This window comes from Anopheles marshallii, chromosome 2 (assembly GCF_943734725.1).
Source record: "Anopheles marshallii chromosome 2, idAnoMarsDA_429_01, whole genome shotgun sequence".
Taxonomy (NCBI): domain Eukaryota; kingdom Metazoa; phylum Arthropoda; class Insecta; order Diptera; family Culicidae; genus Anopheles; species Anopheles marshallii.
This window is the reverse complement of record NC_071326.1, coordinates 58,233,938-58,261,935: the sequence shown is the minus strand read 5'-3', so window position 1 is coordinate 58,261,935 and position 27,998 is coordinate 58,233,938. Positions and strand designations below refer to the sequence as shown.

At 43.2% G+C, this 27,998-nt stretch overlaps 1 protein-coding gene and 1 pseudogene across 1 annotated transcript; both read right to left on the bottom strand.

Annotated features, from left to right (window-relative positions):
• Positions 1–3: 3 nt before the first annotated feature.
• On the bottom strand, positions 4–19,219 carry LOC128718251 (uncharacterized; annotated as a pseudogene).
• A 5,915-nt stretch (positions 19,220–25,134) lies between these two features.
• On the bottom strand, positions 25,135–26,275 carry LOC128709408 (uncharacterized). Its single transcript, XM_053804404.1, is given in 2 exon segments — positions 25,135–26,125; positions 26,127–26,275. Coding segments are annotated over 2 exon segments (1,140 nt in total).
• Positions 26,276–27,998: the final 1,723 nt, after the last annotated feature.

Below are 27,998 nucleotides of genomic sequence, written 5' to 3'. Positions count from 1 at the left end.
TAATCACCACACCTTGCGCATCCGCACGATGAACTTGTCTATGCCGGCAGAATACCACTCTCCGTCTGCCTCGCGCAGCCAGGTGTTGACCTCTTTCTGAACCTCCGCGTCACTTTCAAACTTCTTCCCTCCGAGATGTTTTTTCAGGGCGGGGAACATGTGGTAGTCACTTGGGGCCACGTCGGGACTATAGGGAGGAGGTCAACCCGATTCCTTCCAAAAAATCATCGCCTTCCTCTTCAAAACGGGCCACAACTTTGGTCGCACATTCCACGCGCCGCTTCATGTGGTCTTCGGTCAGCTGTTTCGGCACCCATCGGGCAGAAACTTTGTGATACTGCAAGTTGTTCACAAGGATATGACGGATTGTTTCGCTGCTACACACTCCTCCAAGCTTCTCTTCCAAGTCCCTAACTGTCGCACGGCGGTTTTTGAGCATTTCTGACTCCACTGCTTGAACAATCGCATCCGAGACCGACGGTCGGCCACATCTCTCCTCGTCGTGAACATTAGTGCGCCCGGAATTAAACTCGCGGCTCCACTTACGCACGTTTTTTTATGTCCATACACTTTTCCCCGTAAACTTCATCTAGTTGACGATGGATTTCAATAGGTGTCACCTTTTTCGCACTTAAAAAACGTATTACAAAACGCAATTCGCACTTGGACGCTGACGCGAGGGGTACTTCCATCGTTGACGGCTGCTCAGCCAAGACTGAGCGGTCGGGGAAGCCTCACCCAGCAGCAAAGTGGTAGTGGGGGAACCAAGGAACACGGCGGTGTTGCCAGATTTCGCCTAGCGAGTGATCCGGCGAAGTTGCAGCGTAAGTAAGGTCTCCATTACTTTATTGTCAGCCCTCGTACAATACTATGAAAGTCTTGCGTATTGGTGAGTTGTACGACTGTGCCTGTAAAGGTTTGCTTCGTGGTATAATTCACAACACCAGCTGCTATCACTAATTTGTGTACTACCTGTACAGATTTGCTCTTAACTATGATCGGAGGAACTTTGCGCTCGCTCGCTTTTGTTTTTGTCAACTCTTTAACACTGTCGGTATTTTCGAATGATGTCTTTGGGTCATCGTCCAACATTTCGTCATTGCTCAGCAGGGCAAAACTGTTCAGTGCTGCACGATTTCCTGCTTGAAACACTACGTGTGTTTAGCAGGAAATCGTTGCTGGCCCAAGGAGAGCAATTGGACCTTCTCCATACAAAATCAGAAAGTGCTCGCTCTAACAGCTACTTCGCTCCTGCTTGCACTCTCGTCGAATCGAGCCCCCCCTCGAAAGCTCTCCCGATCGGAGCGAATTTCTCGTGCTGTTCGCTTCTTCGAAGTCATTCCTTCTCGGTCGTGTCCGTTGCAGGCATACACAAACGTCAACAAACGTACACACACAGTCCACTGTTGCAAAAATCCTTCGTTTTTAACCTCACTTTTTGAATGTGAATTCACTTTGCGCAGAGGGATTCATGGCAAAAAACTGATTTGAAACATTGCAGAACTGTTTGGTTCGCTCAATGCACGCATGTATTTCGTTCATAGTAAGATTCTCTACACATTTTAATATCCATAACACTATCCCAGAGGATGTTTCGTACTTTACCAGTCATTCCACTAGTACAATTATAGTTGCTAAAATCTATTGTAGATTCACGTCTGATGTTTTGTGGTTTGTTTGTTGTTTGTCTGGTCATATGTTGTGACGAACTAGTTTTGTTTGTCATGAGTATAAATATGTCATCCGTGCAATTGTAACGGTAAATGCTACAACAGGATCGAACAACAGGATGAGCAACGCACGAGTTCCTTGCCACATGTGTTTGATTCCAGTCATGTTTCTTCTGTTGTAGCTCAGATTAAGATTTTGTTCACGTTATCAGCTAATTTGTTAGGCAAATGCTATCGAAGTTATGTTAGAACTATTAGCAACAGTTAAAGATGGCAATCGAAATCAAAGTGATCCCTCCGTTCTTTCTGTTGGTTGAAGGAAGTGATGGGAAATGATCCCAAAGTTGGGATCGGATCGTGTAAATTTACTCGATACCGGAATAGGATGGGATCGAATGATCCCTGATCTCTTGTGGAATGGTTGGCGGGGTGGAGGGGGGAGGGGAGGAGAGCTATTTCCGTGCAACGATGATCCCGGATCGCTAGGGATCACAATCCCCATACAAGGCATCACCTTTTCCATGCAACGATGATCCCGGATGGCTAGCGATCAAAAGCGCTATTCAACAGTGATCCCATATAATAGGATTGGATCAGATTTTTCAAGCCTGGATCGGCCCTCTAACTTCTCATCACTAGTTAAAGGACTCATCTTGTTTGTAAACTTTATTATGCGTCAGGTTCTGCTCAGGCCAATCGGATGTGCGCAAATAGGTAGCTCTCTCAAGCAGTGACTGAAGGTTTGGGTCTGTTAAAGGATAACATTTTACAGAGAAAAAAGATTCCTCCAAACAGCGCTCACAAGCGATGAACATAACTGTATACTCCCTAACCTCAGACGGATGATTTATCCAACACGTAGAGACAGTTGATCGCCAAGGCAAAAGACTATCCGTAGACTGATACTGACTTTTTAATCGGACTTTGCATTGCTAGCAAGACGGCGTAAAAATGGTTCATAGACTTGTAGCGCTACATGAAAAGCTACAGGCTTTTGTATACATTACGCTTTCTAGCAGTACGGTGAGGTCGGCCTTTTTAAATCAGTCAATTTTTCATCGGTAGGACGTTACCGATGGATTGATAGGATCACTATTTAGCTGAATCTTATTCTATGCAGAACAGATCCATCGAGTTATGTACACAAATATAACAACATGTTTAAAACAACATGTGCCAATGAAAGGTACACCAACATGCTCCTGTCTATGCCCCTCACCCACAATCACCTCCTGTTATGATTTTCGGAAAGGAAAGAAATCGAACATGGTATGTCACCATACACCCAAAGGCTTCATGACAACAACAAAAAACATTGGTTCTAGTAAGACCGAACATACACGCTTTTTCCTCAGCTATGCTATCTGATAGGAATCCGAACAAACTAGCAGTAATAGTTTACTATCGATATACGATTTGTTAACATCTACGAAAACTAACTCCATAAGCCGTCTTGACCTTCTTTGTGCGGTACTGTACCTTATGCGCATAAGTACCGTTATCTTCGTGCGCACGCATATACATCTTCACACGTTTGTTTCAGGCTCAACCAGTAGCGACTAACACGGTACGCAAATTGGTACCAGCCAGATCGGTCATCGAATTTCATTCGGAGTAAAATGGAAAGAAACCATGCTAAACCTGCAGTAGTCTCTTTTTCCTGAAGGATGTTTCGACATCAATCATCAAATATTATCAATAGTTTACTTATTTGCATCGTAAAGCAACTGCAGCACATATCTGCTTGATGACATTCAAAACCTGTTTCTAGTACTGTCTATTGTATCAACATTTTATAAGAGGGAATACGAATGTTCGATTGTCATTGTTTCAACCATATGACAATAACAAATCAAAGGGATTGTTCTCAAACACTGACCCAAACTTTACTGAACATATCCTTCTAAAATCATTGCATCATTGAAATATTTGCATCTTCAATGCGCATCGCACTTATTTTTTGCTTAGCGCGTTAGAGCCTACTGCGCATCATGACACATTTGGTCAAATGACCGAAATGTATTTCCACCAAAGTTGCATACACACACAACACTCGACGCACTGACTGCATAAAACAAAACTCGACGCGGTTGTGTACCCTCTGACTAGGATTCCGCGGCAACATCGATTCGACGGCGACTTGAGGTAAATTGTAAACATAAGTTCTCTACTCGTTCTCCCAACAGCTGATCACGAAGGAATAAAACATCTGCCACACTCCTCTACACTCCACACGCACTTCCACCTGCGCCGAAACGTGAAAGAAAAAGCAGTACAAACGAGCGCTAGCACAGATAGGCGAAAGGCACTAGATAGAACAGAGCGAAGATAGAGAGCATAAACCGGAGAGAAATTAATTTTTAAATTTTCCAACTGGAAAATAGTTGCAGCTTTTTATTGCACTACCACAATCGCACCGAAAAGCTTCCAAAAATTTGTGCCACTCCCCCTGACAAATTTCGCGACAGGTCCAATTTGCTTCCTTTGGAGTATAAACGGGACCTATTTAGGACGTCCTAAAACGGTCCTGTTTTATTCCGAAATGGCTGCAAAAAGACTGCTTGGGTGGCCTGCACACTTGCAGGCCGTGGCCTTTTGCCTCTAGGTCTAGGCCATCCTGAGACATGGGAAAGGCTTGGATGAGATGGTATTAAATCTGAGCAATTGTTTAACGAGAGAGAGAGAGAGAGATTTTGAAATGCGTCTGATCTTTACCATGGTTACGCTGCGACTGCTGAATGCTGAAATTATTATTAATTTCATGTTTTTTCCATCAGGCGTTTCTGGACACACCGGATACTGGAGCTGCCAAAAATGCACAGTCAAGGGCGAATATAACCAGCAAAGGAGAACGATGGTGTTTCATTTTGGGCATGAATCGAAACGCACGAATGCCGGCTTCCGGATTAATGAGCCACCGGGACACCGCAAAAACGCAATGCCGCTAACCGAGCTCGCCGATTTCGACATCGTGGAAGACGTTCCTGTCGGAGACCGGCTTCATATTTCGGAGCTGGGCAACTGCAGGCGGTTTGTGATAGGATGGCGCGATGGTAAGCTTAGTGCTGAAATACAGCAATAACTGATAAAGATGATGTGATACGATATGCTTCACGATATTAGGTCGTGGCACAAAACAGCAACATAAAGTGTTGGTACTCTGCGGGGGAAATATGCCGTTCCAACACTATGAAGGAACTGTAGTGAAAGAAGAAGGCATATTCCGATCCCTTCCAGAAGCCCGCATACTTTATGTGCCGTGACTTGCGATGCACTTCGCAGGGCTGGGCCGTCTGTTGCAGGGCAGAAGAAATCATATCCCATTGGGAAATTGTCCACTTCGTCTTGCTAAGCTTACCATCGCGCCATCCCATCACAACTAAAATTTAAATTCTTCCATCGCCTGTCTTTGGCGAGCAGTATCCCGCGTGATCGCGTCCAATCGTAAGTCAATACGTGCTTTCAAATACGCGTTCTCTTGCTCCAGGTCGCGAATCCTTTGCTGGGCTTGCCGCAGCAACTCACTGCAGTCACAGCAACGTCCTCCGGGGTAAGAGGTCGGGGTATCACGAGCTAAAAAGTCGAAAATGCGTCTTAGTTTGTTTTCTTCACATTTTACTAAGCTACATTAGCAAGCACTGATATTCTTACCAGGTGGGTGTTGTGATGCACTGCCCATTGTCCCCGCTTCGGAACGAGTAGACAGTACCGGGGACACTGACGAAGACAAAGCGGGTGGTGACAACCGGACAACAGGAACGGGGACACTGTGACACGACGAACTGACCGGAACGGCCGCAGCTGGTTGCGAAACGCCGGTAGCGGTTCCGAAACTACTTGTAGAACAAAATAAGAAAATACATTTCACACCACTTTTGCCGCTTACACATTCACAACAGTACCGTTTGGCCAGACTTACCAGCAGCCCCCGCATTGATGGTGTAGCTAGCAGATGGTTGCGCATGCAGCGGTGGTTGAGTGGGCACTGCAAAGGAAAGAAACATGCATTAATGCACATGTCACGCAATCTTACTCTGCACAACACTTCACTTACATTGCGGGAGCTGCAACGAAGCAACATTTGCGTCCGCCAGCCCGGCCGACTCGGTATTTATAATCAGATATGGGACGCCGTTTACATAAACAATTTGGCCTTCCATAGCACACACACAACAATGCACACAACAGTAGAAAAACACACGAAACACTAAAAAAGAAAAAAATGAAAATACCGGCAACAAAAAACACCACAACAATTTCACTGCAGGCACGAAAAATTTGCACAACACTATAATGCGTTCAGCATCCACGCACTAACATCATCACAGCATCGCAGCTGATCGATGCGTCACTGACCGGCATTAAGTTCAATGCGCTATGCGTAGAACAAAATGTGCTTGGTAGCAACGTTGGCGCGCGCTATCGCCGTAGCATCGTCTTTACACGGGCACCGCAAACACACGAGGTAAGTTACACGTCTTATAATCGAAGTTCAATTCCGTTTTAAAAGGGGAAGGGGAGCAATTGGACCTTTTCAATACAAAATCGGAAGTGCTCGCTCTAACAGCTATTTCACTCTTGCTTGCACTCTCGTCGAATCGAGCCCCCCATCGAAAGCTCTCTCAATCGGAGCGAAATTTCTCGTGCTGTTCGCTTCTTCGAAGTCGTTCCTTCTCGGTCGTGTCCGTTGCAGGCATACACAAACGTCAACAAACGTACACACACTCATTTCAACTCAAATCACTCACTCATTTCACTCAAAACTCATTTTAAACATTGCAGATCTGTTTTGTTCGCTTAATGCACGCATGTATTTTGCTCATAGTAAGATTCTTTACATGTTTTAATATCCATAACACTATTCCAGAGGATGTTTGGTACTTTACCGGTCATTCTACTAGTACAATTATAGCTGCTGAAATCTATTGTAGATTCACGTGTGATGTTTTGTGGTTTGTTTGTTGTTTGATCATATGTTGTGACGAACTAGTTTTGTTTGTCATGATGATTGTAAATATGCCATCCGTGCAATTGTAACGGTAAATGCTACAACAGGATCGAACAACAGGGTAAGCAACGCACGAGTTCCTTCCCACATGTGTTTGATTCCAGTCTTGTTTCTTCTGTTGTAGCACAGATTAAGATTGTGTTCAGATTAAGATTGTTTTCAGATTAAGATTTTGTTCACAATATCAGCTAATTTGTTAGGCAAATGCTATCGAAGTTATGTTAGAACTATTAGCAACAGTTAAAGATGACAATCGAAATCAAAGTGATCCCTCCGTTCTTTCTGGAGGTTTAAGGTAGTGATGGGAAATGATCCCAAAGTTGGAATCGGATCGTGTAAATTTACTCGATACTGGAATAGGATGGGATCGAATGATCCCTGATCTCTTGTGGAATGGTTGGCGGGGTGGAGGGGGGAGGGGAGGAGAGCTATTTCCGTGCAACGATGATCCCGGATCGCTAGGGATCACAATCCCCATACAAGGCATCACCTTTTCCATGCAACGATGATCCCGGATCGCTAGCGATCAAAAGCGCTATTCAACAGTGATCCCATATAATAGGATTGGATCAGATTTTTCAAGCCTGGATCGGCCCTCTAACTTCTCATCACTAGTTAAAGGACTCATCTTGTTTGTAAACTTTATTATGCGTCAGGTTCTGCTCAGGCCAATCGGATGTGCGCAAATAGGTAGCTCTCTCAAGCAGTGACTGAAGGTTTGGGTCTGTTAAAGGATAACATTTTACAGAGAAAAAAGATTCCTCCAAACAGCGCTCACAAGCGATGAACATAACTGTATACTCCCTAACCTCAGACGGATGATTTATCCAACACGTAGAGACAGTTGATCGCCAAGGCAAAAGACTATCCGTAGACTGATACTGACTTTTTAATCGGACTCTGCATTGCTAGCAAGACGGCGTAAAAATGGTTCATAGACTTGTAGCGCTACATGAAAAGCTACAGGCTTTTGTATACATTACGCTTTCCAGCAGTACGGTGAGGTCGGCCTTTTTAAATCAGTCAATTTTTCATCGGTAGGACGTTACCGATGGATTGATAGGATCACTATTTACCTGAATCTTATTCTATGCAGAACAGATCCATCGAGTTATGTACACAAATATAACAACATGTTTAAAACAACATGTGCCAATGAAAGGTACACCAACATGCTCCTGTCTATGCCCCTCACCCACAATCACCTCCTGTTATGATTTTCGGAAAGGAAAGAAATCGAACATGGTATGTCACCATACACCCAAAGGCTTCATGACAACAACAAAAAACATTGGTTCTAGTAAGACCGAACATACACGCTTTTTCCTCAGCTATGCTATCTGATAGGAATCCGAACAAACTAGCAGTAATAGTTTACTATCGATATACGATTTGTTAACATCTACGAAAACTAACTCCATAAGCCGTCTTGACCTTCTTTGTGCGGTACTGTACTTTATGCGCATAAGTACCGTTATCTTCGTGCGCACGCATATACATCTTCACACGTTTGTTTCAGGCTCAACCAATAACGACAAATTGGTACCAGCCAGAACGGTCATCGAATTTCATTCGGAGTAAAATGGAAAGAAACCATGTTAAACCTGCAGTAGTCTCTTTTTCCTGAATGATGTTTCGACATCAATCATCAAATATTATCAATAGTTTACTTATTTGCATCGTAAAGCAACTGCAGCACATATCTGCTTGATGACATTCAAAACCTGTTTCTAGTACTGTCTATTGTATCAACATTTTATGAGAGGGAATACGAATGTTCGATTGCCATTGCTTCAACCGTAGGACAATAACAAATCAAAGGGATTGTTCTCAAACACTGACCCAAACCTTACTGAACACATCCTTCTAAAATCATTGCATCATTGAAATATCCAATGAAATCCCAATCCATACTGTACACATCCTTCTAAAATCATTGCATCATTGAAATATTTGCATCTTCAATGCGCATCATAATAATTTTTTGCTTAGCGCGTATGAGCCTACTGCGCATCATGACACATTTGGTCAAATGACCGGAATGTATTTTCACCAAAGTTGCATACACACACAACACTCGACGCACTGACTACATAAAACAAAACTCGACGCGGTTGTGTACCCTCTGACTAGGATTCCGTGGCAACATCGATTCGACGGCGACTTGAGGTAAATTGTAAACATAAGTTCTCTACTCGTTCTCCCAACAGCTGATCACGAAGGAATAAAACATCTGCCACACTCCTCTACACTCCACACGCACTTCCACCTGCGCCGAAACGTGAAAGAAAAAGCAGTACAAACGAGCGCTAGCACAGATAGGCGAAAGGCACTAGATAGAACAGAGCGAAGATAGAGAGCATAAACCGGAGAGAAATTAATTTTTAAATTTTCCAACTGGAAAATAGTTGCAGCTTTTTATTGCACTACCACAATCGCACCGAAAAGCTTCCAAAAATTTGTGCCACTCCCCCTGACAAATTTCGCGACAGGTCCAATTTGCTTCCTTTGGAGTATAAACGGGACCTATTTAGGACGTCCTAAAACGGTCCTGTTTTATTCCGAAATGGCTGCAAAAAGACTGCTTGGGTCCTTGGGAAAACAGGACCCCCAAGCAGTCTTTTTGCAGCCATTTCGGAATAAAACAGGACCGTTTTAGGACGTCCTAAATAGGTCCCGTTTATACTCCAAACCCAAGGAGAGCAATTGGACCTTCTCCATACAAAATCAGAAAGTGCTCGCTCTAACAGCTACTTCGCTCCTGCTTGCACTCTCGTCGAATCGAGCCCCCCCTCGAAAGCTCTCCCGATCGGAGCGAATTTCTCGTGCTGTTCGCTTCTTCGAAGTCATTCCTTCTCGGTCGTGTCCGTTGCAGGCATACACAAACGTCAACAAACGTACACACACAGTCCACTGTTGCAAAAATCCTTCGTTTTTAACCTCACTTTTTGAATGTGAATTCACTTTGCGCAGAGGGATTCATGGCAAAAAACTGATTTGAAACATTGCAGAACTGTTTGGTTCGCTCAATGCACGCATGTATTTCGTTCATAGTAAGATTCTCTACACATTTTAATATCCATAACACTATCCCAGAGGATGTTTCGTACTTTACCAGTCATTCCACTAGTACAATTATAGTTGCTAAAATCTATTGTAGATTCACGTCTGATGTTTTGTGGTTTGTTTGTTGTTTGTCTGGTCATATGTTGTGACGAACTAGTTTTGTTTGTCATGAGTATAAATATGTCATCCGTGCAATTGTAACGGTAAATGCTACAACAGGATCGAACAACAGGATGAGCAACGCACGAGTTCCTTGCCACATGTGTTTGATTCCAGTCATGTTTCTTCTGTTGTAGCTCAGATTAAGATTTTGTTCACGTTATCAGCTAATTTGTTAGGCAAATGCTATCGAAGTTATGTTAGAACTATTAGCAACAGTTAAAGATGGCAATCGAAATCAAAGTGATCCCTCCGTTCTTTCTGTTGGTTGAAGGAAGTGATGGGAAATGATCCCAAAGTTGGGATCGGATCGTGTAAATTTACTCGATACCGGAATAGGATGGGATCGAATGATCCCTGATCTCTTGTGGAATGGTTGGCGGGGTGGAGGGGGGAGGGGAGGAGAGCTATTTCCGTGCAACGATGATCCCGGATCGCTAGGGATCACAATCCCCATACAAGGCATCACCTTTTCCATGCAACGATGATCCCGGATGGCTAGCGATCAAAAGCGCTATTCAACAGTGATCCCATATAATAGGATTGGATCAGATTTTTCAAGCCTGGATCGGCCCTCTAACTTCTCATCACTAGTTAAAGGACTCATCTTGTTTGTAAACTTTATTATGCGTCAGGTTCTGCTCAGGCCAATCGGATGTGCGCAAATAGGTAGCTCTCTCAAGCAGTGACTGAAGGTTTGGGTCTGTTAAAGGATAACATTTTACAGAGAAAAAAGATTCCTCCAAACAGCGCTCACAAGCGATGAACATAACTGTATACTCCCTAACCTCAGACGGATGATTTATCCAACACGTAGAGACAGTTGATCGCCAAGGCAAAAGACTATCCGTAGACTGATACTGACTTTTTAATCGGACTTTGCATTGCTAGCAAGACGGCGTAAAAATGGTTCATAGACTTGTAGCGCTACATGAAAAGCTACAGGCTTTTGTATACATTACGCTTTCTAGCAGTACGGTGAGGTCGGCCTTTTTAAATCAGTCAATTTTTCATCGGTAGGACGTTACCGATGGATTGATAGGATCACTATTTAGCTGAATCTTATTCTATGCAGAACAGATCCATCGAGTTATGTACACAAATATAACAACATGTTTAAAACAACATGTGCCAATGAAAGGTACACCAACATGCTCCTGTCTATGCCCCTCACCCACAATCACCTCCTGTTATGATTTTCGGAAAGGAAAGAAATCGAACATGGTATGTCACCATACACCCAAAGGCTTCATGACAACAACAAAAAACATTGGTTCTAGTAAGACCGAACATACACGCTTTTTCCTCAGCTATGCTATCTGATAGGAATCCGAACAAACTAGCAGTAATAGTTTACTATCGATATACGATTTGTTAACATCTACGAAAACTAACTCCATAAGCCGTCTTGACCTTCTTTGTGCGGTACTGTACCTTATGCGCATAAGTACCGTTATCTTCGTGCGCACGCATATACATCTTCACACGTTTGTTTCAGGCTCAACCAGTAGCGACTAACACGGTACGCAAATTGGTACCAGCCAGATCGGTCATCGAATTTCATTCGGAGTAAAATGGAAAGAAACCATGCTAAACCTGCAGTAGTCTCTTTTTCCTGAAGGATGTTTCGACATCAATCATCAAATATTATCAATAGTTTACTTATTTGCATCGTAAAGCAACTGCAGCACATATCTGCTTGATGACATTCAAAACCTGTTTCTAGTACTGTCTATTGTATCAACATTTTATAAGAGGGAATACGAATGTTCGATTGTCATTGTTTCAACCATATGACAATAACAAATCAAAGGGATTGTTCTCAAACACTGACCCAAACTTTACTGAACATATCCTTCTAAAATCATTGCATCATTGAAATATTTGCATCTTCAATGCGCATCGCACTTATTTTTTGCTTAGCGCGTTAGAGCCTACTGCGCATCATGACACATTTGGTCAAATGACCGAAATGTATTTCCACCAAAGTTGCATACACACACAACACTCGACGCACTGACTGCATAAAACAAAACTCGACGCGGTTGTGTACCCTCTGACTAGGATTCCGCGGCAACATCGATTCGACGGCGACTTGAGGTAAATTGTAAACATAAGTTCTCTACTCGTTCTCCCAACAGCTGATCACGAAGGAATAAAACATCTGCCACACTCCTCTACACTCCACACGCACTTCCACCTGCGCCGAAACGTGAAAGAAAAAGCAGTACAAACGAGCGCTAGCACAGATAGGCGAAAGGCACTAGATAGAACAGAGCGAAGATAGAGAGCATAAACCGGAGAGAAATTAATTTTTAAATTTTCCAACTGGAAAATAGTTGCAGCTTTTTATTGCACTACCACAATCGCACCGAAAAGCTTCCAAAAATTTGTGCCACTCCCCCTGACAAATTTCGCGACAGGTCCAATTTGCTTCCTTTGGAGTATAAACGGGACCTATTTAGGACGTCCTAAAACGGTCCTGTTTTATTCCGAAATGGCTGCAAAAAGACTGCTTGGGAAAGGAAGCAAATTGGACCTGTCGCGAAATTTGTCAGGGGGAGTGGCACAAATTTTTGGAAGCTTTTCGGTGCGATTGTGGTAGTGCAATAAAAAGCTGCAACTATTTTCCAGTTGGAAAATTTAAAAATTAATTTCTCTCCGGTTTATGCTCTCTATCTTCGCTCTGTTCTATCTAGTGCCTTTCGCCTATCTGTGCTAGCGCTCGTTTGTACTGCTTTTTCTTTCACGTTTCGGCGCAGGTGGAAGTGCGTGTGGAGTGTAGAGGAGTGTGGCAGATGTTTTATTCCTTCGTGATCAGCTGTTGGGAGAACGAGTAGAGAACTTATGTTTACAATTTACCTCAAGTCGCCGTCGAATCGATGTTGCCGCGGAATCCTAGTCAGAGGGTACACAACCGCGTCGAGTTTTGTTTTATGCAGTCAGTGCGTCGAGTGTTGTGTGTGTATGCAACTTTGGTGGAAATACATTTCGGTCATTTGACCAAATGTGTCATGATGCGCAGTAGGCTCTAACGCGCTAAGCAAAAAATAAGTGCGATGCGCATTGAAGATGCAAATATTTCAATGATGCAATGATTTTAGAAGGATATGTTCAGTAAAGTTTGGGTCAGTGTTTGAGAACAATCCCTTTGATTTGTTATTGTCATATGGTTGAAACAATGACAATCGAACATTCGTATTCCCTCTTATAAAATGTTGATACAATAGACAGTACTAGAAACAGGTTTTGAATGTCATCAAGCAGATATGTGCTGCAGTTGCTTTACGATGCAAATAAGTAAACTATTGATAATATTTGATGATTGATGTCGAAACATCCTTCAGGAAAAAGAGACTACTGCAGGTTTAGCATGGTTTCTTTCCATTTTACTCCGAATGAAATTCGATGACCGATCTGGCTGGTACCAATTTGCGTACCGTGTTAGTCGCTACTGGTTGAGCCTGAAACAAACGTGTGAAGATGTATATGCGTGCGCACGAAGATAACGGTACTTATGCGCATAAGGTACAGTACCGCACAAAGAAGGTCAAGACGGCTTATGGAGTTAGTTTTCGTAGATGTTAACAAATCGTATATCGATAGTAAACTATTACTGCTAGTTTGTTCGGATTCCTATCAGATAGCATAGCTGAGGAAAAAGCGTGTATGTTCGGTCTTACTAGAACCAATGTTTTTTGTTGTTGTCATGAAGCCTTTGGGTGTATGGTGACATACCATGTTCGATTTCTTTCCTTTCCGAAAATCATAACAGGAGGTGATTGTGGGTGAGGGGCATAGACAGGAGCATGTTGGTGTACCTTTCATTGGCACATGTTGTTTTAAACATGTTGTTATATTTGTGTACATAACTCGATGGATCTGTTCTGCATAGAATAAGATTCAGCTAAATAGTGATCCTATCAATCCATCGGTAACGTCCTACCGATGAAAAATTGACTGATTTAAAAAGGCCGACCTCACCGTACTGCTAGAAAGCGTAATGTATACAAAAGCCTGTAGCTTTTCATGTAGCGCTACAAGTCTATGAACCATTTTTACGCCGTCTTGCTAGCAATGCAAAGTCCGATTAAAAAGTCAGTATCAGTCTACGGATAGTCTTTTGCCTTGGCGATCAACTGTCTCTACGTGTTGGATAAATCATCCGTCTGAGGTTAGGGAGTATACAGTTATGTTCATCGCTTGTGAGCGCTGTTTGGAGGAATCTTTTTTCTCTGTAAAATGTTATCCTTTAACAGACCCAAACCTTCAGTCACTGCTTGAGAGAGCTACCTATTTGCGCACATCCGATTGGCCTGAGCAGAACCTGACGCATAATAAAGTTTACAAACAAGATGAGTCCTTTAACTAGTGATGAGAAGTTAGAGGGCCGATCCAGGCTTGAAAAATCTGATCCAATCCTATTATATGGGATCACTGTTGAATAGCGCTTTTGATCGCTAGCCATCCGGGATCATCGTTGCATGGAAAAGGTGATGCCTTGTATGGGGATTGTGATCCCTAGCGATCCGGGATCATCGTTGCACGGAAATAGCTCTCCTCCCCTCCCCCCTCCACCCCGCCAACCATTCCACAAGAGATCAGGGATCATTCGATCCCATCCTATTCCGGTATCGAGTAAATTTACACGATCCGATCCCAACTTTGGGATCATTTCCCATCACTTCCTTCAACCAACAGAAAGAACGGAGGGATCACTTTGATTTCGATTGCCATCTTTAACTGTTGCTAATAGTTCTAACATAACTTCGATAGCATTTGCCTAACAAATTAGCTGATAACGTGAACAAAATCTTAATCTGAGCTACAACAGAAGAAACATGACTGGAATCAAACACATGTGGCAAGGAACTCGTGCGTTGCTCATCCTGTTGTTCGATCCTGTTGTAGCATTTACCGTTACAATTGCACGGATGACATATTTATACTCATGACAAACAAAACTAGTTCGTCACAACATATGACCAGACAAACAACAAACAAACCACAAAACATCAGACGTGAATCTACAATAGATTTTAGCAACTATAATTGTACTAGTGGAATGACTGGTAAAGTACGAAACATCCTCTGGGATAGTGTTATGGATATTAAAATGTGTAGAGAATCTTACTATGAACGAAATACATGCGTGCATTGAGCGAACCAAACAGTTCTGCAATGTTTCAAATCAGTTTTTTGCCATGAATCCCTCTGCGCAAAGTGAATTCACATTCAAAAAGTGAGGTTAAAAACGAAGGATTTTTGCAACAGTGGACTGTGTGTGTACGTTTGTTGACGTTTGTGTATGCCTGCAACGGACACGACCGAGAAGGAATGACTTCGAAGAAGCGAACAGCACGAGAAATTCGCTCCGATCGGGAGAGCTTTCGAGGGGGGGCTCGATTCGACGAGAGTGCAAGCAGGAGCGAAGTAGCTGTTAGAGCGAGCACTTTCTGATTTTGTATGGAGAAGGTCCAATTGCTCTCCTTGGGACCGTTTTAGGACGTCCTAAATAGGTCCCGTTTATACTCCAAAGGAAGCAAATTGGACCTGTCGCGAAATTTGTCAGGGGGAGTGGCACAAATTTTTGGAAGCTTTTCGGTGCGATTGTGGTAGTGCAATAAAAAGCTGCAACTATTTTCCAGTTGGAAAATTCAAAAATTAATTTCTCTCCGGTTTATGCTCCCTATCTTCGCTCTGTTCTATCTAGTGCCTTTCGCCTATCTGTGCTAGCGCTCGTTAGTACTGTTTTTTCTTGCACGTTTCGGCGCAGGTGGAAGTGCGTGTGGAGTGTAGAGGAGTGTGGCAGATGTTTTATTCCTTCGTGATCAGCTGTTGGGAGAACGAGTAGAGAACTTATGTTTACAATTTACCTCAAGTCGCCGTCGAATCGATGTTGCCACGGAATCCTAGTCAGAGGGTACACAACCGCGTCGAGTTTTGTTTTATGTAGTCAGTGCGTCGAGTGTTGTGTGTGTATGCAACTTTGGTGAAAATACATTCCGGTCATTTGACCAAATGTGTCATGATGCGCAGTAGGCTCATACGCGCTAAGCAAAAAATTATTATGATGCGCATTGAAGATGCAAATATTTCAATGATGCAATGATTTTAGAAGGATGTGTACAGTATGGATTGGGATTTCATTGGATATTTCAATGATGCAATGATTTTAGAAGGATGTGTTCAGTAAGGTTTGGGTCAGTGTTTGAGAACAATCCCTTTGATTTGTTATTGTCCTACGGTTGAAGCAATGGCAATCGAACATTCGTATTCCCTCTCATAAAATGTTGATACAATAGACAGTACTAGAAACAGGTTTTGAATGTCATCAAGCAGATATGTGCTGCAGTTGCTTTACGATGCAAATAAGTAAACTATTGATAATATTTGATGATTGATGTCGAAACATCATTCAGGAAAAAGAGACTACTGCAGGTTTAACATGGTTTCTTTCCATTTTACTCCGAATGAAATTCGATGACCGTTCTGGCTGGTACCAATTTGTCGTTATTGGTTGAGCCTGAAACAAACGTGTGAAGATGTATATGCGTGCGCACGAAGATAACGGTACTTATGCGCATAAAGTACAGTACCGCACAAAGAAGGTCAAGACGGCTTATGGAGTTAGTTTTCGTAGATGTTAACAAATCGTATATCGAGAGTAAACTATTACTGCTAGTTTGTTCGGATTCCTATCAGATAGCATAGCTGAGGAAAAAGCGTGAATGTTCGGTCTTACTAGAACCAATGTTTTTTGTTGTTGTCATGAAGCCTTTAGGTGTATGGTGACATATCTTGTTCGTTTTCTTTCCTTTCGTGAAATCATAACAGGAGGTGATTGTGGGTGAGGGGCACAGACAGGAGCATGTTGGTGTACCTTTCATTGACACAGAAGGATGTAGTAGTTTTAAACATGTTGTTATATTTTGTGTCCATAACTCGATGGATCTGTTCTGCATGGAATAAGATTCAGCTAAATAGTGATCCTATCAATCCATCGGTAACGTCCTACCGATGAAAAATTGACTGATTTAAAAAGGACGACCTCACCGTACTGCTGGAAAGCGCAATGTTTACAAAAGCCTGTAGCTTTTCATGTAGCGCTACAAGTCTATGAACCAATTTGCGCCGTCTTACTCGCAATGCAATTCCGATTAAAAAGTCAGTATCAGTCTATGTATAGTCTTTTGCCTTGGCGATCAACTGTCTCTACGTGTTGGATAGATCGTGTTGGATAAATCATCCGTCAGAGGTTAGGGGGTAAAAAGTTATGCTCATCGCTTGTGAGCGCTGTTTGGAGGAATCTTTTTTCTCTATGAAATGTTATCCTTTAACAGACCCAAACCTTCAGTCACTGCTTGAGAGAGGTACCTATTTGCGCACATCCGATTGGCCTGAGCAGAACCTGACGCATAATAAAGTTTACAAACAAGATGAGTCCTTCAACTAGTGATGAGCAGTTAGAGGGCCGATCCAGGCTTGAAAAATCTGATCCAATCCTATGATATGGGATCACTGTTGAATAGCGCTTTTGATCGCTAGCCATCCGGGATCATCGTTGCATGGAAAAGGTGATGCCTTGTATGGGGATTGTGATCCACAGCGATCCGGGAACATCGTTGCACGGAAATAGCTCTCCCCCCCTTCCCCCCCTCCACCCCGCCAACCATTCCACAAGAGATCAGGGATCATTCGATCCCATCCTATTCCGGTATCGAGTAAATTTACACGATCCGATCCCAACTTTGGGATCATTTCCCATCACTTCCTTCAACCAACAGAAAGAACGGAGGGATCACTTTGATTTCGATTGCCATCTTTAACTTTTGCTATCTGTTCTAACATAACTTCGATAGCATTTGCCTAACAAATTAGCTGATAACGTGAACAAAATCTTAATCTGAGCTACAACAGAAGAAACATGACTGGAATCAAACACATGTGGCAAAGAACTCGTGCGTTGCTTATCCTGTTGTTCGATCCTGTTGTATCATTTACCGTTACAATTGCACGGATGGCATATTTACAATCATCATGACAAACAAAACTAGTTCGTCACAACATACGACCAGACAAACAACAAACCAAAAAACAACAAATACGTGAATCTACAATAGATTTTAGCAACTATAATTGTACTAGTGGAATGACCAGTAAAGTACCAAACATCCTCTGGGATAGTGTTATGGATATTAAAATATGTAGAGAATCTCACTATGTGCGAAATACATGCGTGCATTGAGCGAACAAAACAGCTCTGCAATGTTTAAAATGAGTTTTTTGCCATGAATCCCTCTGCGCAACGTGAATTCACGTTCAAAAAGTGAGGTTAAAAACGAAGCATTTTTGCAACAGTGGACTGTGTGTGTACGTTTGTTGACGTTTGTGTATGCCTGCAACGGACACGACCGAGAAGGAACGACTTCGAAGAAGCGAACAGCACGAGAAATTTCGCTCCGATTGAGAGAGCTTTCAAGGGGGGGCTCGATTCGGCGAGAGTGCAAGCAGGAGCGAAGTAGCTGTTAGAGCGAGCACTTTCTGATTTTGTATGGAGAAGGTCCAATTGCTCTCCTTGGGGAGAAGGTCCAATTGCTCTCCTTGGGTTGTATGGAAAAGGTCCAATTGTTTTCCTTGGGAAATTTGTTAGCAAGGATTCTGTCTTTCCGAAAACTGATTTCAACTTAGTAACCGTTGATTCGAGCGTATATTCACGGGGATTCCGGGGTAATATATAATTCACGTACCTTTCGTGCTCTAAGGGGCCCAGCTTCCGCAAAAGCAAACGCATTTTCGCCGCGTCGTCAATCCTGGCTGCATCCCTGATGAATAGGTCCTCGTATCGCGAATACCACTTCTCGAACGTTACACCTGCGTCGGGCTCGAAGCGGAATTCGGTGATGTTTCTGGCCAATGAATCCAGAATTTGTTCAAGATTAAGGGGAGCTTGATGCTGCTGTTGCTGCTGCTGTGATACCACTTGCGGTTGTGATACCGGTTGCAGTTGCTGTGATGCCACTTGCGGTTGTGATACCGGTTGCTGCTCAAACCTAGCCATAACCTGCTGTATTAATCGTAATAACTGCAGCATTGTGGGGTCACCATTCTGTGACGCATTCGTTTCTGAAGGCGGATGCTGGCATGAAGACGGTACTGAGAGCGATGGCGGATACTGGCTTGGCGATATAGGGGCTCCCGCATGCTGATCCAACGTTGCACCGTTCGGCTGGAACGGCTGACCATACCCGTGCTGTAGATGCGCGGCACCCGGAACATCAAACAGCTGCGAGAGACGACGCTGATCCTATTCCATTTCTGCGTCCTTCAGGCTCGTGTCCTTACAACGCCGCTTACGTGGAAACGGAATCTTTGCACCGCGTTTTTCACTGTATGTTCACTAAAAACTTTAGTTATCACTTTTAGTCCTCATCGCCACTTTTGTATTTTGCGTTAGGTGGTAAAATACTAATAGGACGAGTCAGTCATTTTGTAATAAAATAACACATTAAAAATTTGTTACACAACATATTAAAACTATTACAGGAATCACGAACGTCAGAACTATCACGAACGTCAGGACGTTCGACGACACGTCTGCTCACTAGGGTGGTCGAGTTAAAAGAGTGCTTTTATAAATGGAGGCGCGCGCAGCCGAAGGTAGCCGAACGCAACCGCATACCTCGGTAGCTGTCACGTGTCAACACGATGACAGTACCGAGTAACGGCAAGTAACGCTGCGCGCCCACGGTGTATAGAACACCTTACACAACATTTGTGAAGTAGATTGCCTTAGATTTCGAACTATTTGTTTTAAGTTTCCATTCATGACAATATTGAGCATATGCTTCCAAGGCAATGTTCAGTCGTTTAGTAATCACTTTAGGACTTTTAGCGGCAGATGCAATTGCAAAATCAACGGCGTAAAGGAAGTACAGTTTCGTGTCGTCGGTATGTCTGCTATATAGATATTAAATAGCAAGGGTGATAAAACACTACCTTGAGGCACACCGGCTACAGGAACATACGGCAATGATTTAGATTTTCCTATGTATACAATATTTTTTCGAACGTCTAGAAACGATTTTACTAGGGTAATAAGGTAAGCAGAAAATTTGAGTTTGATTAGCTTGTGCAGAAGTCCCTGATGCCATATCGAGTCAAAAGCCTTTTCGTTGTCTAAAAGCACTAGTCCCGTTGCTTTGTTCCACAACCTATTTTCAATAATGATGTTTTTTATCCTGTGAATTTGGTGAGTGGTACTTAGCAAAGGTTGGAACCCAAACTGTGAATCAGGAATGATGTTGTTGTTATCCACATGTAATCGAATTCTGGAAGCAATTAACTTCAGAAGTTTGTCTAGGCAGCTCAAAAGGCTAATCGGTCTGTAGCTTTCAGGATTGGAACGATCTTTGCCGGCCTTAGGGATGGCAACGATTTTTGCGTTTTTCCTTCGAAAAGGGAAATAGCCAAGTTTGAATACAAGGGCTAGATAGACTACGGCTTTCCTAGGAAGTCTCTTGATAGATTTGATGTTGATTTTGTCGCAACCAGTTGACTTTTTGTTTTTTAAGTTTTTGATCAATTTTTTCAGTTCTTTAGGTTTAATGAACTCAGATGGGACAAATAGATTTCCTTAGAATAGACAGCAGACCCGACTGTTTCAGGAGAAGAAGCGTCTTCTGGGGGAGTCGGAAGAGCAGCAGATGGAGCGGCTTACTCAGTCGGGGGAAACTCGTAAGTTCTGCAGGATGCTGAACGCGGCGCGGAGTGGTGATGTCCGCAACACCACAATGTGCCGCGATGCAGAGGGGAGTATTCTGGCGGACGAACGAGAGGTGATCGACAGGTGGAAGTGCCACTTCGACGGACACCTTAACGGAGCACAGGCAGTAGACCCCGATTTGGGGGCAGAATGCAGAATCGAGCAGCACATCAGTCTGGTGGCAGGAGACGAGGTGCCCACGCCATCTTTGGAAGAGGTAATTAGTGCCATCAAGCAGCTGAAGAGCAAAAAATCAGCAGGCAGCGATGGCCTAGCTGCCGAGCTCTTCAAGATGGGGCCGGAGAGGCTTGCCGTCAGTATGCACCAGCTGATCGTGAAAGTCTGGGAACAGGAAGAACTACCGGAGGAATGGAGGCTGGGCATCATCCACCCAGTCTACAAAAAGGGCGACAGGCTGGACTGTGGGAACTACCGTGCCATTACAGTCCTGAACGCTGCCTACAAGATCCTGTCCCGAATTCTCTTCTGCAGACTTGCCCCACTTGCCTCAGATTTCGTCGGGAGCTATCAAGCCGGTTTTGTTGGAGGAAAATCGACGACCGACCAAATCTTTACTCTCAGGCAGATCCTCCAAAAATGCCGAGAGCACCAAATCCCCACGCACCACCTGTTCATCGACTTTAAGGCGGCCTACGACACCATAGATCGGATGCAGCTATGGAACACCATGCAGCGGTACGGCTTTCCGGGAAAGCTGGTGCGGCTGTTGAGGGCCACCATGGACAGGGTGCAGTGCAAGGTGAGAATATCGAGCATGCTGTCGGATGCGTTCGAGTCTCACCGGGGATTGAGGCAAGGTGACGGACTCTCCTGTCTGCTGTTCAACATCGCTCTGGAAGGTGTCATGAGAAGCGCGGGCTTCGATATGCGGGGCACGATTTTCACCCGTTCCATCCAATTCCTTGGCTTCGCGGATGACATCGACATCATCGGAAGGACATCTGCGGCGGTGTGCGAGGCGTACACCAGACTGAAGCGCGAAGCCTCAAGGATTGGATTGCTGATCAATGCGACGAAGACAAAGTACCTGCTTGCCGGAGGCTCTGACCGTAATAGGGCCATGCTGGGAAGCAGCGTATCGGTCGACGGCGATGATCTCGAGGTAGTAGAGGAGTTCTGCTACCTCGGTACGATCATAACTTCGGACAACAACGTAAGCGGCGAAATCCGAAGGCGCATTGTTCAGGGGAATCGTGCCTACTACGGGTTTCACAAACTCCTACGATCCAGAAACCTTCTCCTGCGCACGAAATGCACAATATACCGTACATTGATACGGCCGGCTGTCCTCTATGGTCATGAGTCTTGGACCATGCTCACAGAGGATGCCAATGCACTCGGTGTTTTCGAACGCCGTGTGCTAAGGACGATCTTTGGCGGTATCTTGGAGCACGACGGGTGGAGGAGGAGAATGAACCACGAGCTTGCTGAGCTGTTTGGGGGACCTGACATCCTCACGGTGGCGAAGGCCGGAAGGATACGCTGGTTGGGGCACGTCATGAGGATGCCGGACTCGTGCCCCACCAAAAAGGTCCTCGTCGGCGACCCGTTCGGCACGAGACGCAGAGGAGCGCAGCGAGCCCGTTGGCTGGATCAGGTGGAGCATAACCTGTCGGAGATCGGGTGCAGCAGAGGATGGAGAGCGGCAGCCCTGGATCGAGTCTCCTGGAAACGTATTGGTGACCAGGCCATGTCAGCACGACGTGCTCAACAATAAGAGCGGGCTAAAGAAGAAGAAGAAGAACTCAGATGGGACAAATAGATTTCCTTGGTTAGTTGAAAAATAATTACTGTTTTCCTTGGTTATTTTTCGTTCCATGGGGCTGAAATTATAGTGGGTTAAATTGTGCGCATTTTCGAAGTGATCTTTAAGCGCGTTGCATTTTTCAGTTGATGTAGTTAGAACGGAGTTGTGATTTCCCAACTAGCCTGACGTCTATGGTCGCCAAAAATTAGAAAAAAACAATCAATTTGGGAATAAGGGACGGAATAGCATTTGCGATTCTCCCTCGAGTAGGGGGGTTTGACGTTTCGTACTGAAGTCGCACGGTGGTTGTATGTAAACAAAATAATGGTCAAAATGCAAAATAATTATATTGTGCTTTTGTTTACCTCGGGATTTCCATTGTCCATATGTTTTCTCTCGCTAGCTCGCTCATTCATATGCTTCGGCATTGGCATATGTGTAAGGGCTTATCATCGGTAGGTGTTAGAGAAGTGCAGTAAACGGGGGAGTACATATTTTGTTCATTTGAATTGAATTGCCGAGTTTTATTTACGTCGTGGGGTTTGATCCTAGGAAGTGTCTGAAATAGAAAGAAGGTAAATGTAGCGTTAGGCACTCGGCCATCCGAGCTCTTGCGATGGAACAGTAATGAATCCCAATTTATTTTACAAAACAACAAGCAACACACTACCGCAAATTACGTGCATCTCATTTTGGATCTTGAATTTTGGACATCTCGAACAACCATAGCAAGCTGGTGTATTTTGGATGCAGAAATGACTATTCTAAGTGGATCCGAGTAGAAAGATTTAGTTTCAGTTCAGTGAAAAGTAGTATGAGCCTTTATTGTTTTAATTTTTTATTGTGACACAATAGTACCCACATACCTAACCCACAATCCGCCATTTTCCAGGCATTCTACGAAATTGCTCTATTGTGGCGGGATACGAATAGATCGGAGCTGTTTTTTCGGACAACATATGCAAAATTAAACGCGTTAAACTGTAACATATCAACAAATATCTTACTATTGCATCATGAATTCAGTAAGTAAATGAAAATTGCAGTATTTAGTAAAAAGCTATGTTTAATGTTTCGAACCTACCATTATGTTGCATCTATTAGGAACCATCCAAGAAAAGAAGCGTTAAACGCAGTATGAAATGCAATGTTCGGCCAAAAAACCACAAAACAAACGTGAGTATGCTGATGAAAGATGGATAGTCATATCACATTTGCAGCATTCGAGTTTGTAATATTAATTAAAGCGAGTTGTTCAAATTTCAGAATAATGAAAATTATGCTCCGACTCTGCATCCAAATCTAACATCTTCAGTTTCGTCAGCACGAATCACGTCAGCAACGCATGCGTGGCCATCAGTATCCAGAATTCCTCCACGCAATTACAATTTGGCTAATCGGACTAGAACTATGAAATTGAAAACAATAAGTGAAGCTCGTTATTTTCTGCTAGGTCATTCCTATTGTTCAAACCCCACTACCCTACCATTTTCAACCATCCCTTCAAACGCCACGACATCATCCATTTCAACCTCAGTTGCTCCCATTCCTGCTCCTCTCATACATGTTCAACCATCTTCTTGTACCCTTCCTAACACATATGATGCTGATGCGTCTACTACATCTACATCATGTGCCTTAAAAACTCGAACTGCAAATATTCCTTATACAACTACCTTTTCCACAATACCTACTCCATCAACTTCTATTGCTCCCATTTCTGTTCTTCCTACACCTATCCTACCGTCTTTTTCTACCCTGACTACCACAGTTGCTGCTGATGCACATGTGCCATCCACATCGCATTCCCAAATACATAAAACAATGCTAGTTTCAAATACCGGTGAAACGTCTCTTCCCTTAATGTGTTCTACCCTTCCAGTTCCGAAAATTGCAACAACACCACCTTTATCCCCTGCACTTGATTCTATTTCACCAATATTGAACAATCCTCTTCAACTGCATGCAAGCTACCAACATACACAGCCACCCACAGCAGAACATCAGTTTAATTTCATAAAAACGGAGCTTCAAAGCTTGCGTCAGGGTCAAGCGTATCTCTTAACTACTTTTGAGCATGGAATGCAAACTATTAGTTCTAGTGTCCCTCTCTCTGATTTTACAATGGACCCAATACACAACAGAGAAACACTAAAACAATTTAACCATCAATTAGCCAATGACGAATACATGGCAAAAATAGTGCATTTCATTAAAACACAGACAGGAGAATACAGACCCATATACTTAATGCACAGATCAATAGATTTGTTATTCACACCGGAACTGCCACATGCAGTTGGAGCGGAGTTGGAAAACCTCATCCTTTCCAAGGATCCTTTTATCCTTAGCCTTTTTTCCATTTTGGGAGCAACAAATGGAGTAAAAATGCCAGCTTGCCAGATACAAGAATTTTTCCAAACCAAATTCAATCATGCCAAACGTAGACTAGAAACATATAGAAATATAAGAATATCTGCTCCACGTTCCTTTCGACGCACAATCAGAATTTCGCTACAAAATTTGGCTAACGATGTACAAAAGCCTTCATAAACCTTTTTTTGAACTATCAAAACGGCATAATACATAAGTTTACATGTGAAATATAACTGCTTTGTTTTTAATTTTTCGATGTTTCGAATGTTTATTTAGATTCATTGCAAGAAAAAGGTTAATATATTATATATATAGTTTAAACCTAATCTATTAGCGTATGCACAAGGGGAGCAAACATCGTAAGCCCCTCGTTATCTAACTTGACGGCAACCATCTTGCCTCTGACATCAGAAGTTTTATATTCGAAAGTATTAGGAGATAAATTTGAAATTTTGCCTTTACAAATATTGATGACCCCTGATGATACCGGCTCATCGAAATATTCCTCCGGATCAATCAACTTCCTACCGATTAATTTTATAGTCCCTGACGATTTTTCTGCAGAACAAAACCTGATTAGCTCTTTTTCTGGCGAAAGAAACCAACCGTCGCGATTATTGGGCCTAAGGATAAAATCCTTCATGGTTACAACTATATTGTCACCTGAACCCTTCAATGTCGTTTCATTATCCGGTCTCATTTTCGGAATGGTTAACTGTTCGAATTCAGAATACATGTTCACAGCTTGCTCTAAGCATCTATGTCCGTGTCTTAGCATACCCTTCACATGCTGAAGAGCATTTTCAAAAGGATACGCAGACATTGTATTCAGAGGCCCTAAACGTTTTACTTCTTCAGTTACATGCAACAAGTTATGTACGTTACTACTAATATAACCTTCTCCATAGATTTCTTCATAATGCGAAACGAAATCGTTTAGCATGTCGGATGCCTCGTCCCAAAAATCTGTACACACATTTGAAGATAACAGCGTTATTGGAACAAAATATAACATAAAATGCTGATATGCTTCTGCTGATATGCTACCTCTCAGCACTACTATGCTAGCATAGAGCAAAAAACTACTAAACTCCGATCCTTTCCAATGTTTCAAATCTTCTAAACCTCGTAACTTGCGATATACTTCAGAAGGAAGAGTAATGCTTTTTAAAATACTAGAAATGTGCACAAAGGTTTGATCAGACCATCTGGTTGCTCCCCGCATACCATACACCCACCCGTGTAATAGTTTGCGTGTAACTTCTAGATCTATCAAGTTAAGTTTATCACCGACTAACACGTCCTTCACTATTTCCAAGCTACAAGAGTGGTGAATGACCCACTTTGTGCCTAACGTAAATTCCCTGCCTAAACTCAGCGTCCGAGCGGGGTGGATGATCGATTCCAGAATATGTAACCGCCCTTGATCTCGGGTGACGACGTCCGATGACTTTACATTTCATACACCCTTCTGTAGCATTGCAGCTAACGCAGGCTGGAAAAGAAGAAATAAAAACGAATTAGTGATATATGTTATTCCAAACACACTATGCTAAGGAATCTTACCTTTAATAAAGCTACGAGCTGGTGAATCCGCCACAAAAGCCAACACTTTCAGCCTCACTAGCGTTTGTTGCTCACCAAGACGTACACCTTGAACGAGCAGCAAATTTAGTACCTCTACTAAAGGCCGTAAAATCTCTTCTACTTAACCCGGCTTCGATGACCCGTAGAATGGTGGTATCGATGACTGCCATAGGTGGTATGTGGGGCATATCTTCGATGGACATAAAAATCGGCCAAAACGTGCTTTCACTGCTCCTGTGTAGAGGCAATCCGTCAACAAAGAATTTTAAGGGAAGCTCAGAAACATTTCCCAGATGGTTGTCACTGCAAAAACAGGGTATAATAAAATAAAAAAAGGGTATATAAAATATGTCACAATATCGTCAGTAGTAAAACATTACGCTAATCGCTTACATGAATCGAATATAGAGGCAGTTAGCCACTCCGCGGTACCAAAAACGACCCCCTTGAACAGGTACTATATCTTTTTGTACCCTGCTGGTTCTAAGCAGGGTACGAGCATCCTTCGGCACAACGCATGAAGTTTTTTCACGGATGATTCTCAATATCATGTTTATCGATGTGTGAGCCGAGTTTGTTTTTAATGCCCAATATTGAAGGCAGGCATCCAGGGGCTGTTGACCAAAATCAAACTCTAAAGTTTCTTCGGTATTAATATCCTCGTCGTCATCTGATATCTCATCATCGTGTGGAACGTCCACGTGCTCCGTTGGCTCCATGGCATCCGTCTCAGCATAGATAGGTACATCATCGTGAGAAGTAGCTGCATCGTTTCGTGGCTCTGTAAAACATAAATTAAAACACACATGTAATTAATGGTTCAATACAATTTCACTAACGAGAACAATAATCGCACGTACCATTCGCTGAAGGTAAATTATCCTCACAAGTGCACGGACACGTACATTCACTTGCACGAGTTATCGGAACAACAAAGAATCATAGATACAGTTATCAAAACTGTTCAACGGTATCAGTCCCAAACGAACACAGCATCGTCATCCGGTCAATCGAAAGTCCGTACCTGATTCTGCATCCCTACAACGGTATCAGCCCTAAATCAACACAAGATCGTCATCCGGACGATCACCGTTATCTACGTCCTTTCTCAAAATCCTTCCTTTCATCACCCGATCCCTTTTGAACACGAAACTTATATTTAAATCTGAATAGAACAAAAGGACGGCACTCTCAGCCTAACCGCCTTAGAAGAAGGAAGCTTTCGTTTCTCTTAACTTCTCTATAATCCGAAGTGATAGTTTCGCTAACTCACGCATAACTGCTGCTTTTTTAGCTTTACGCCGGTAAAATGTGCACGGCTACTCGAGTGCGTTGACTAGTGTTTCTCGAGCACCTTGTTGCGGTAAATGCGCTACTACAGCAGCGAGAAGATCATTTCGTGTGGTTCGTTTGCTCAGCCCGCCACAATCGTCATTAACACTGCTACTCGAACTTTCCTCATTAAAAGGGAAGGTCAATCGTATTGATGCATCGATGGTGGAGGAGTGTCCACTCCACTGCATCTCTTATCTTTCGTGTGAAGATGTCCAAAAGCAACACTCTTCAATTCGCTAAAACGGTCCCGGTAAAACGGTTTAC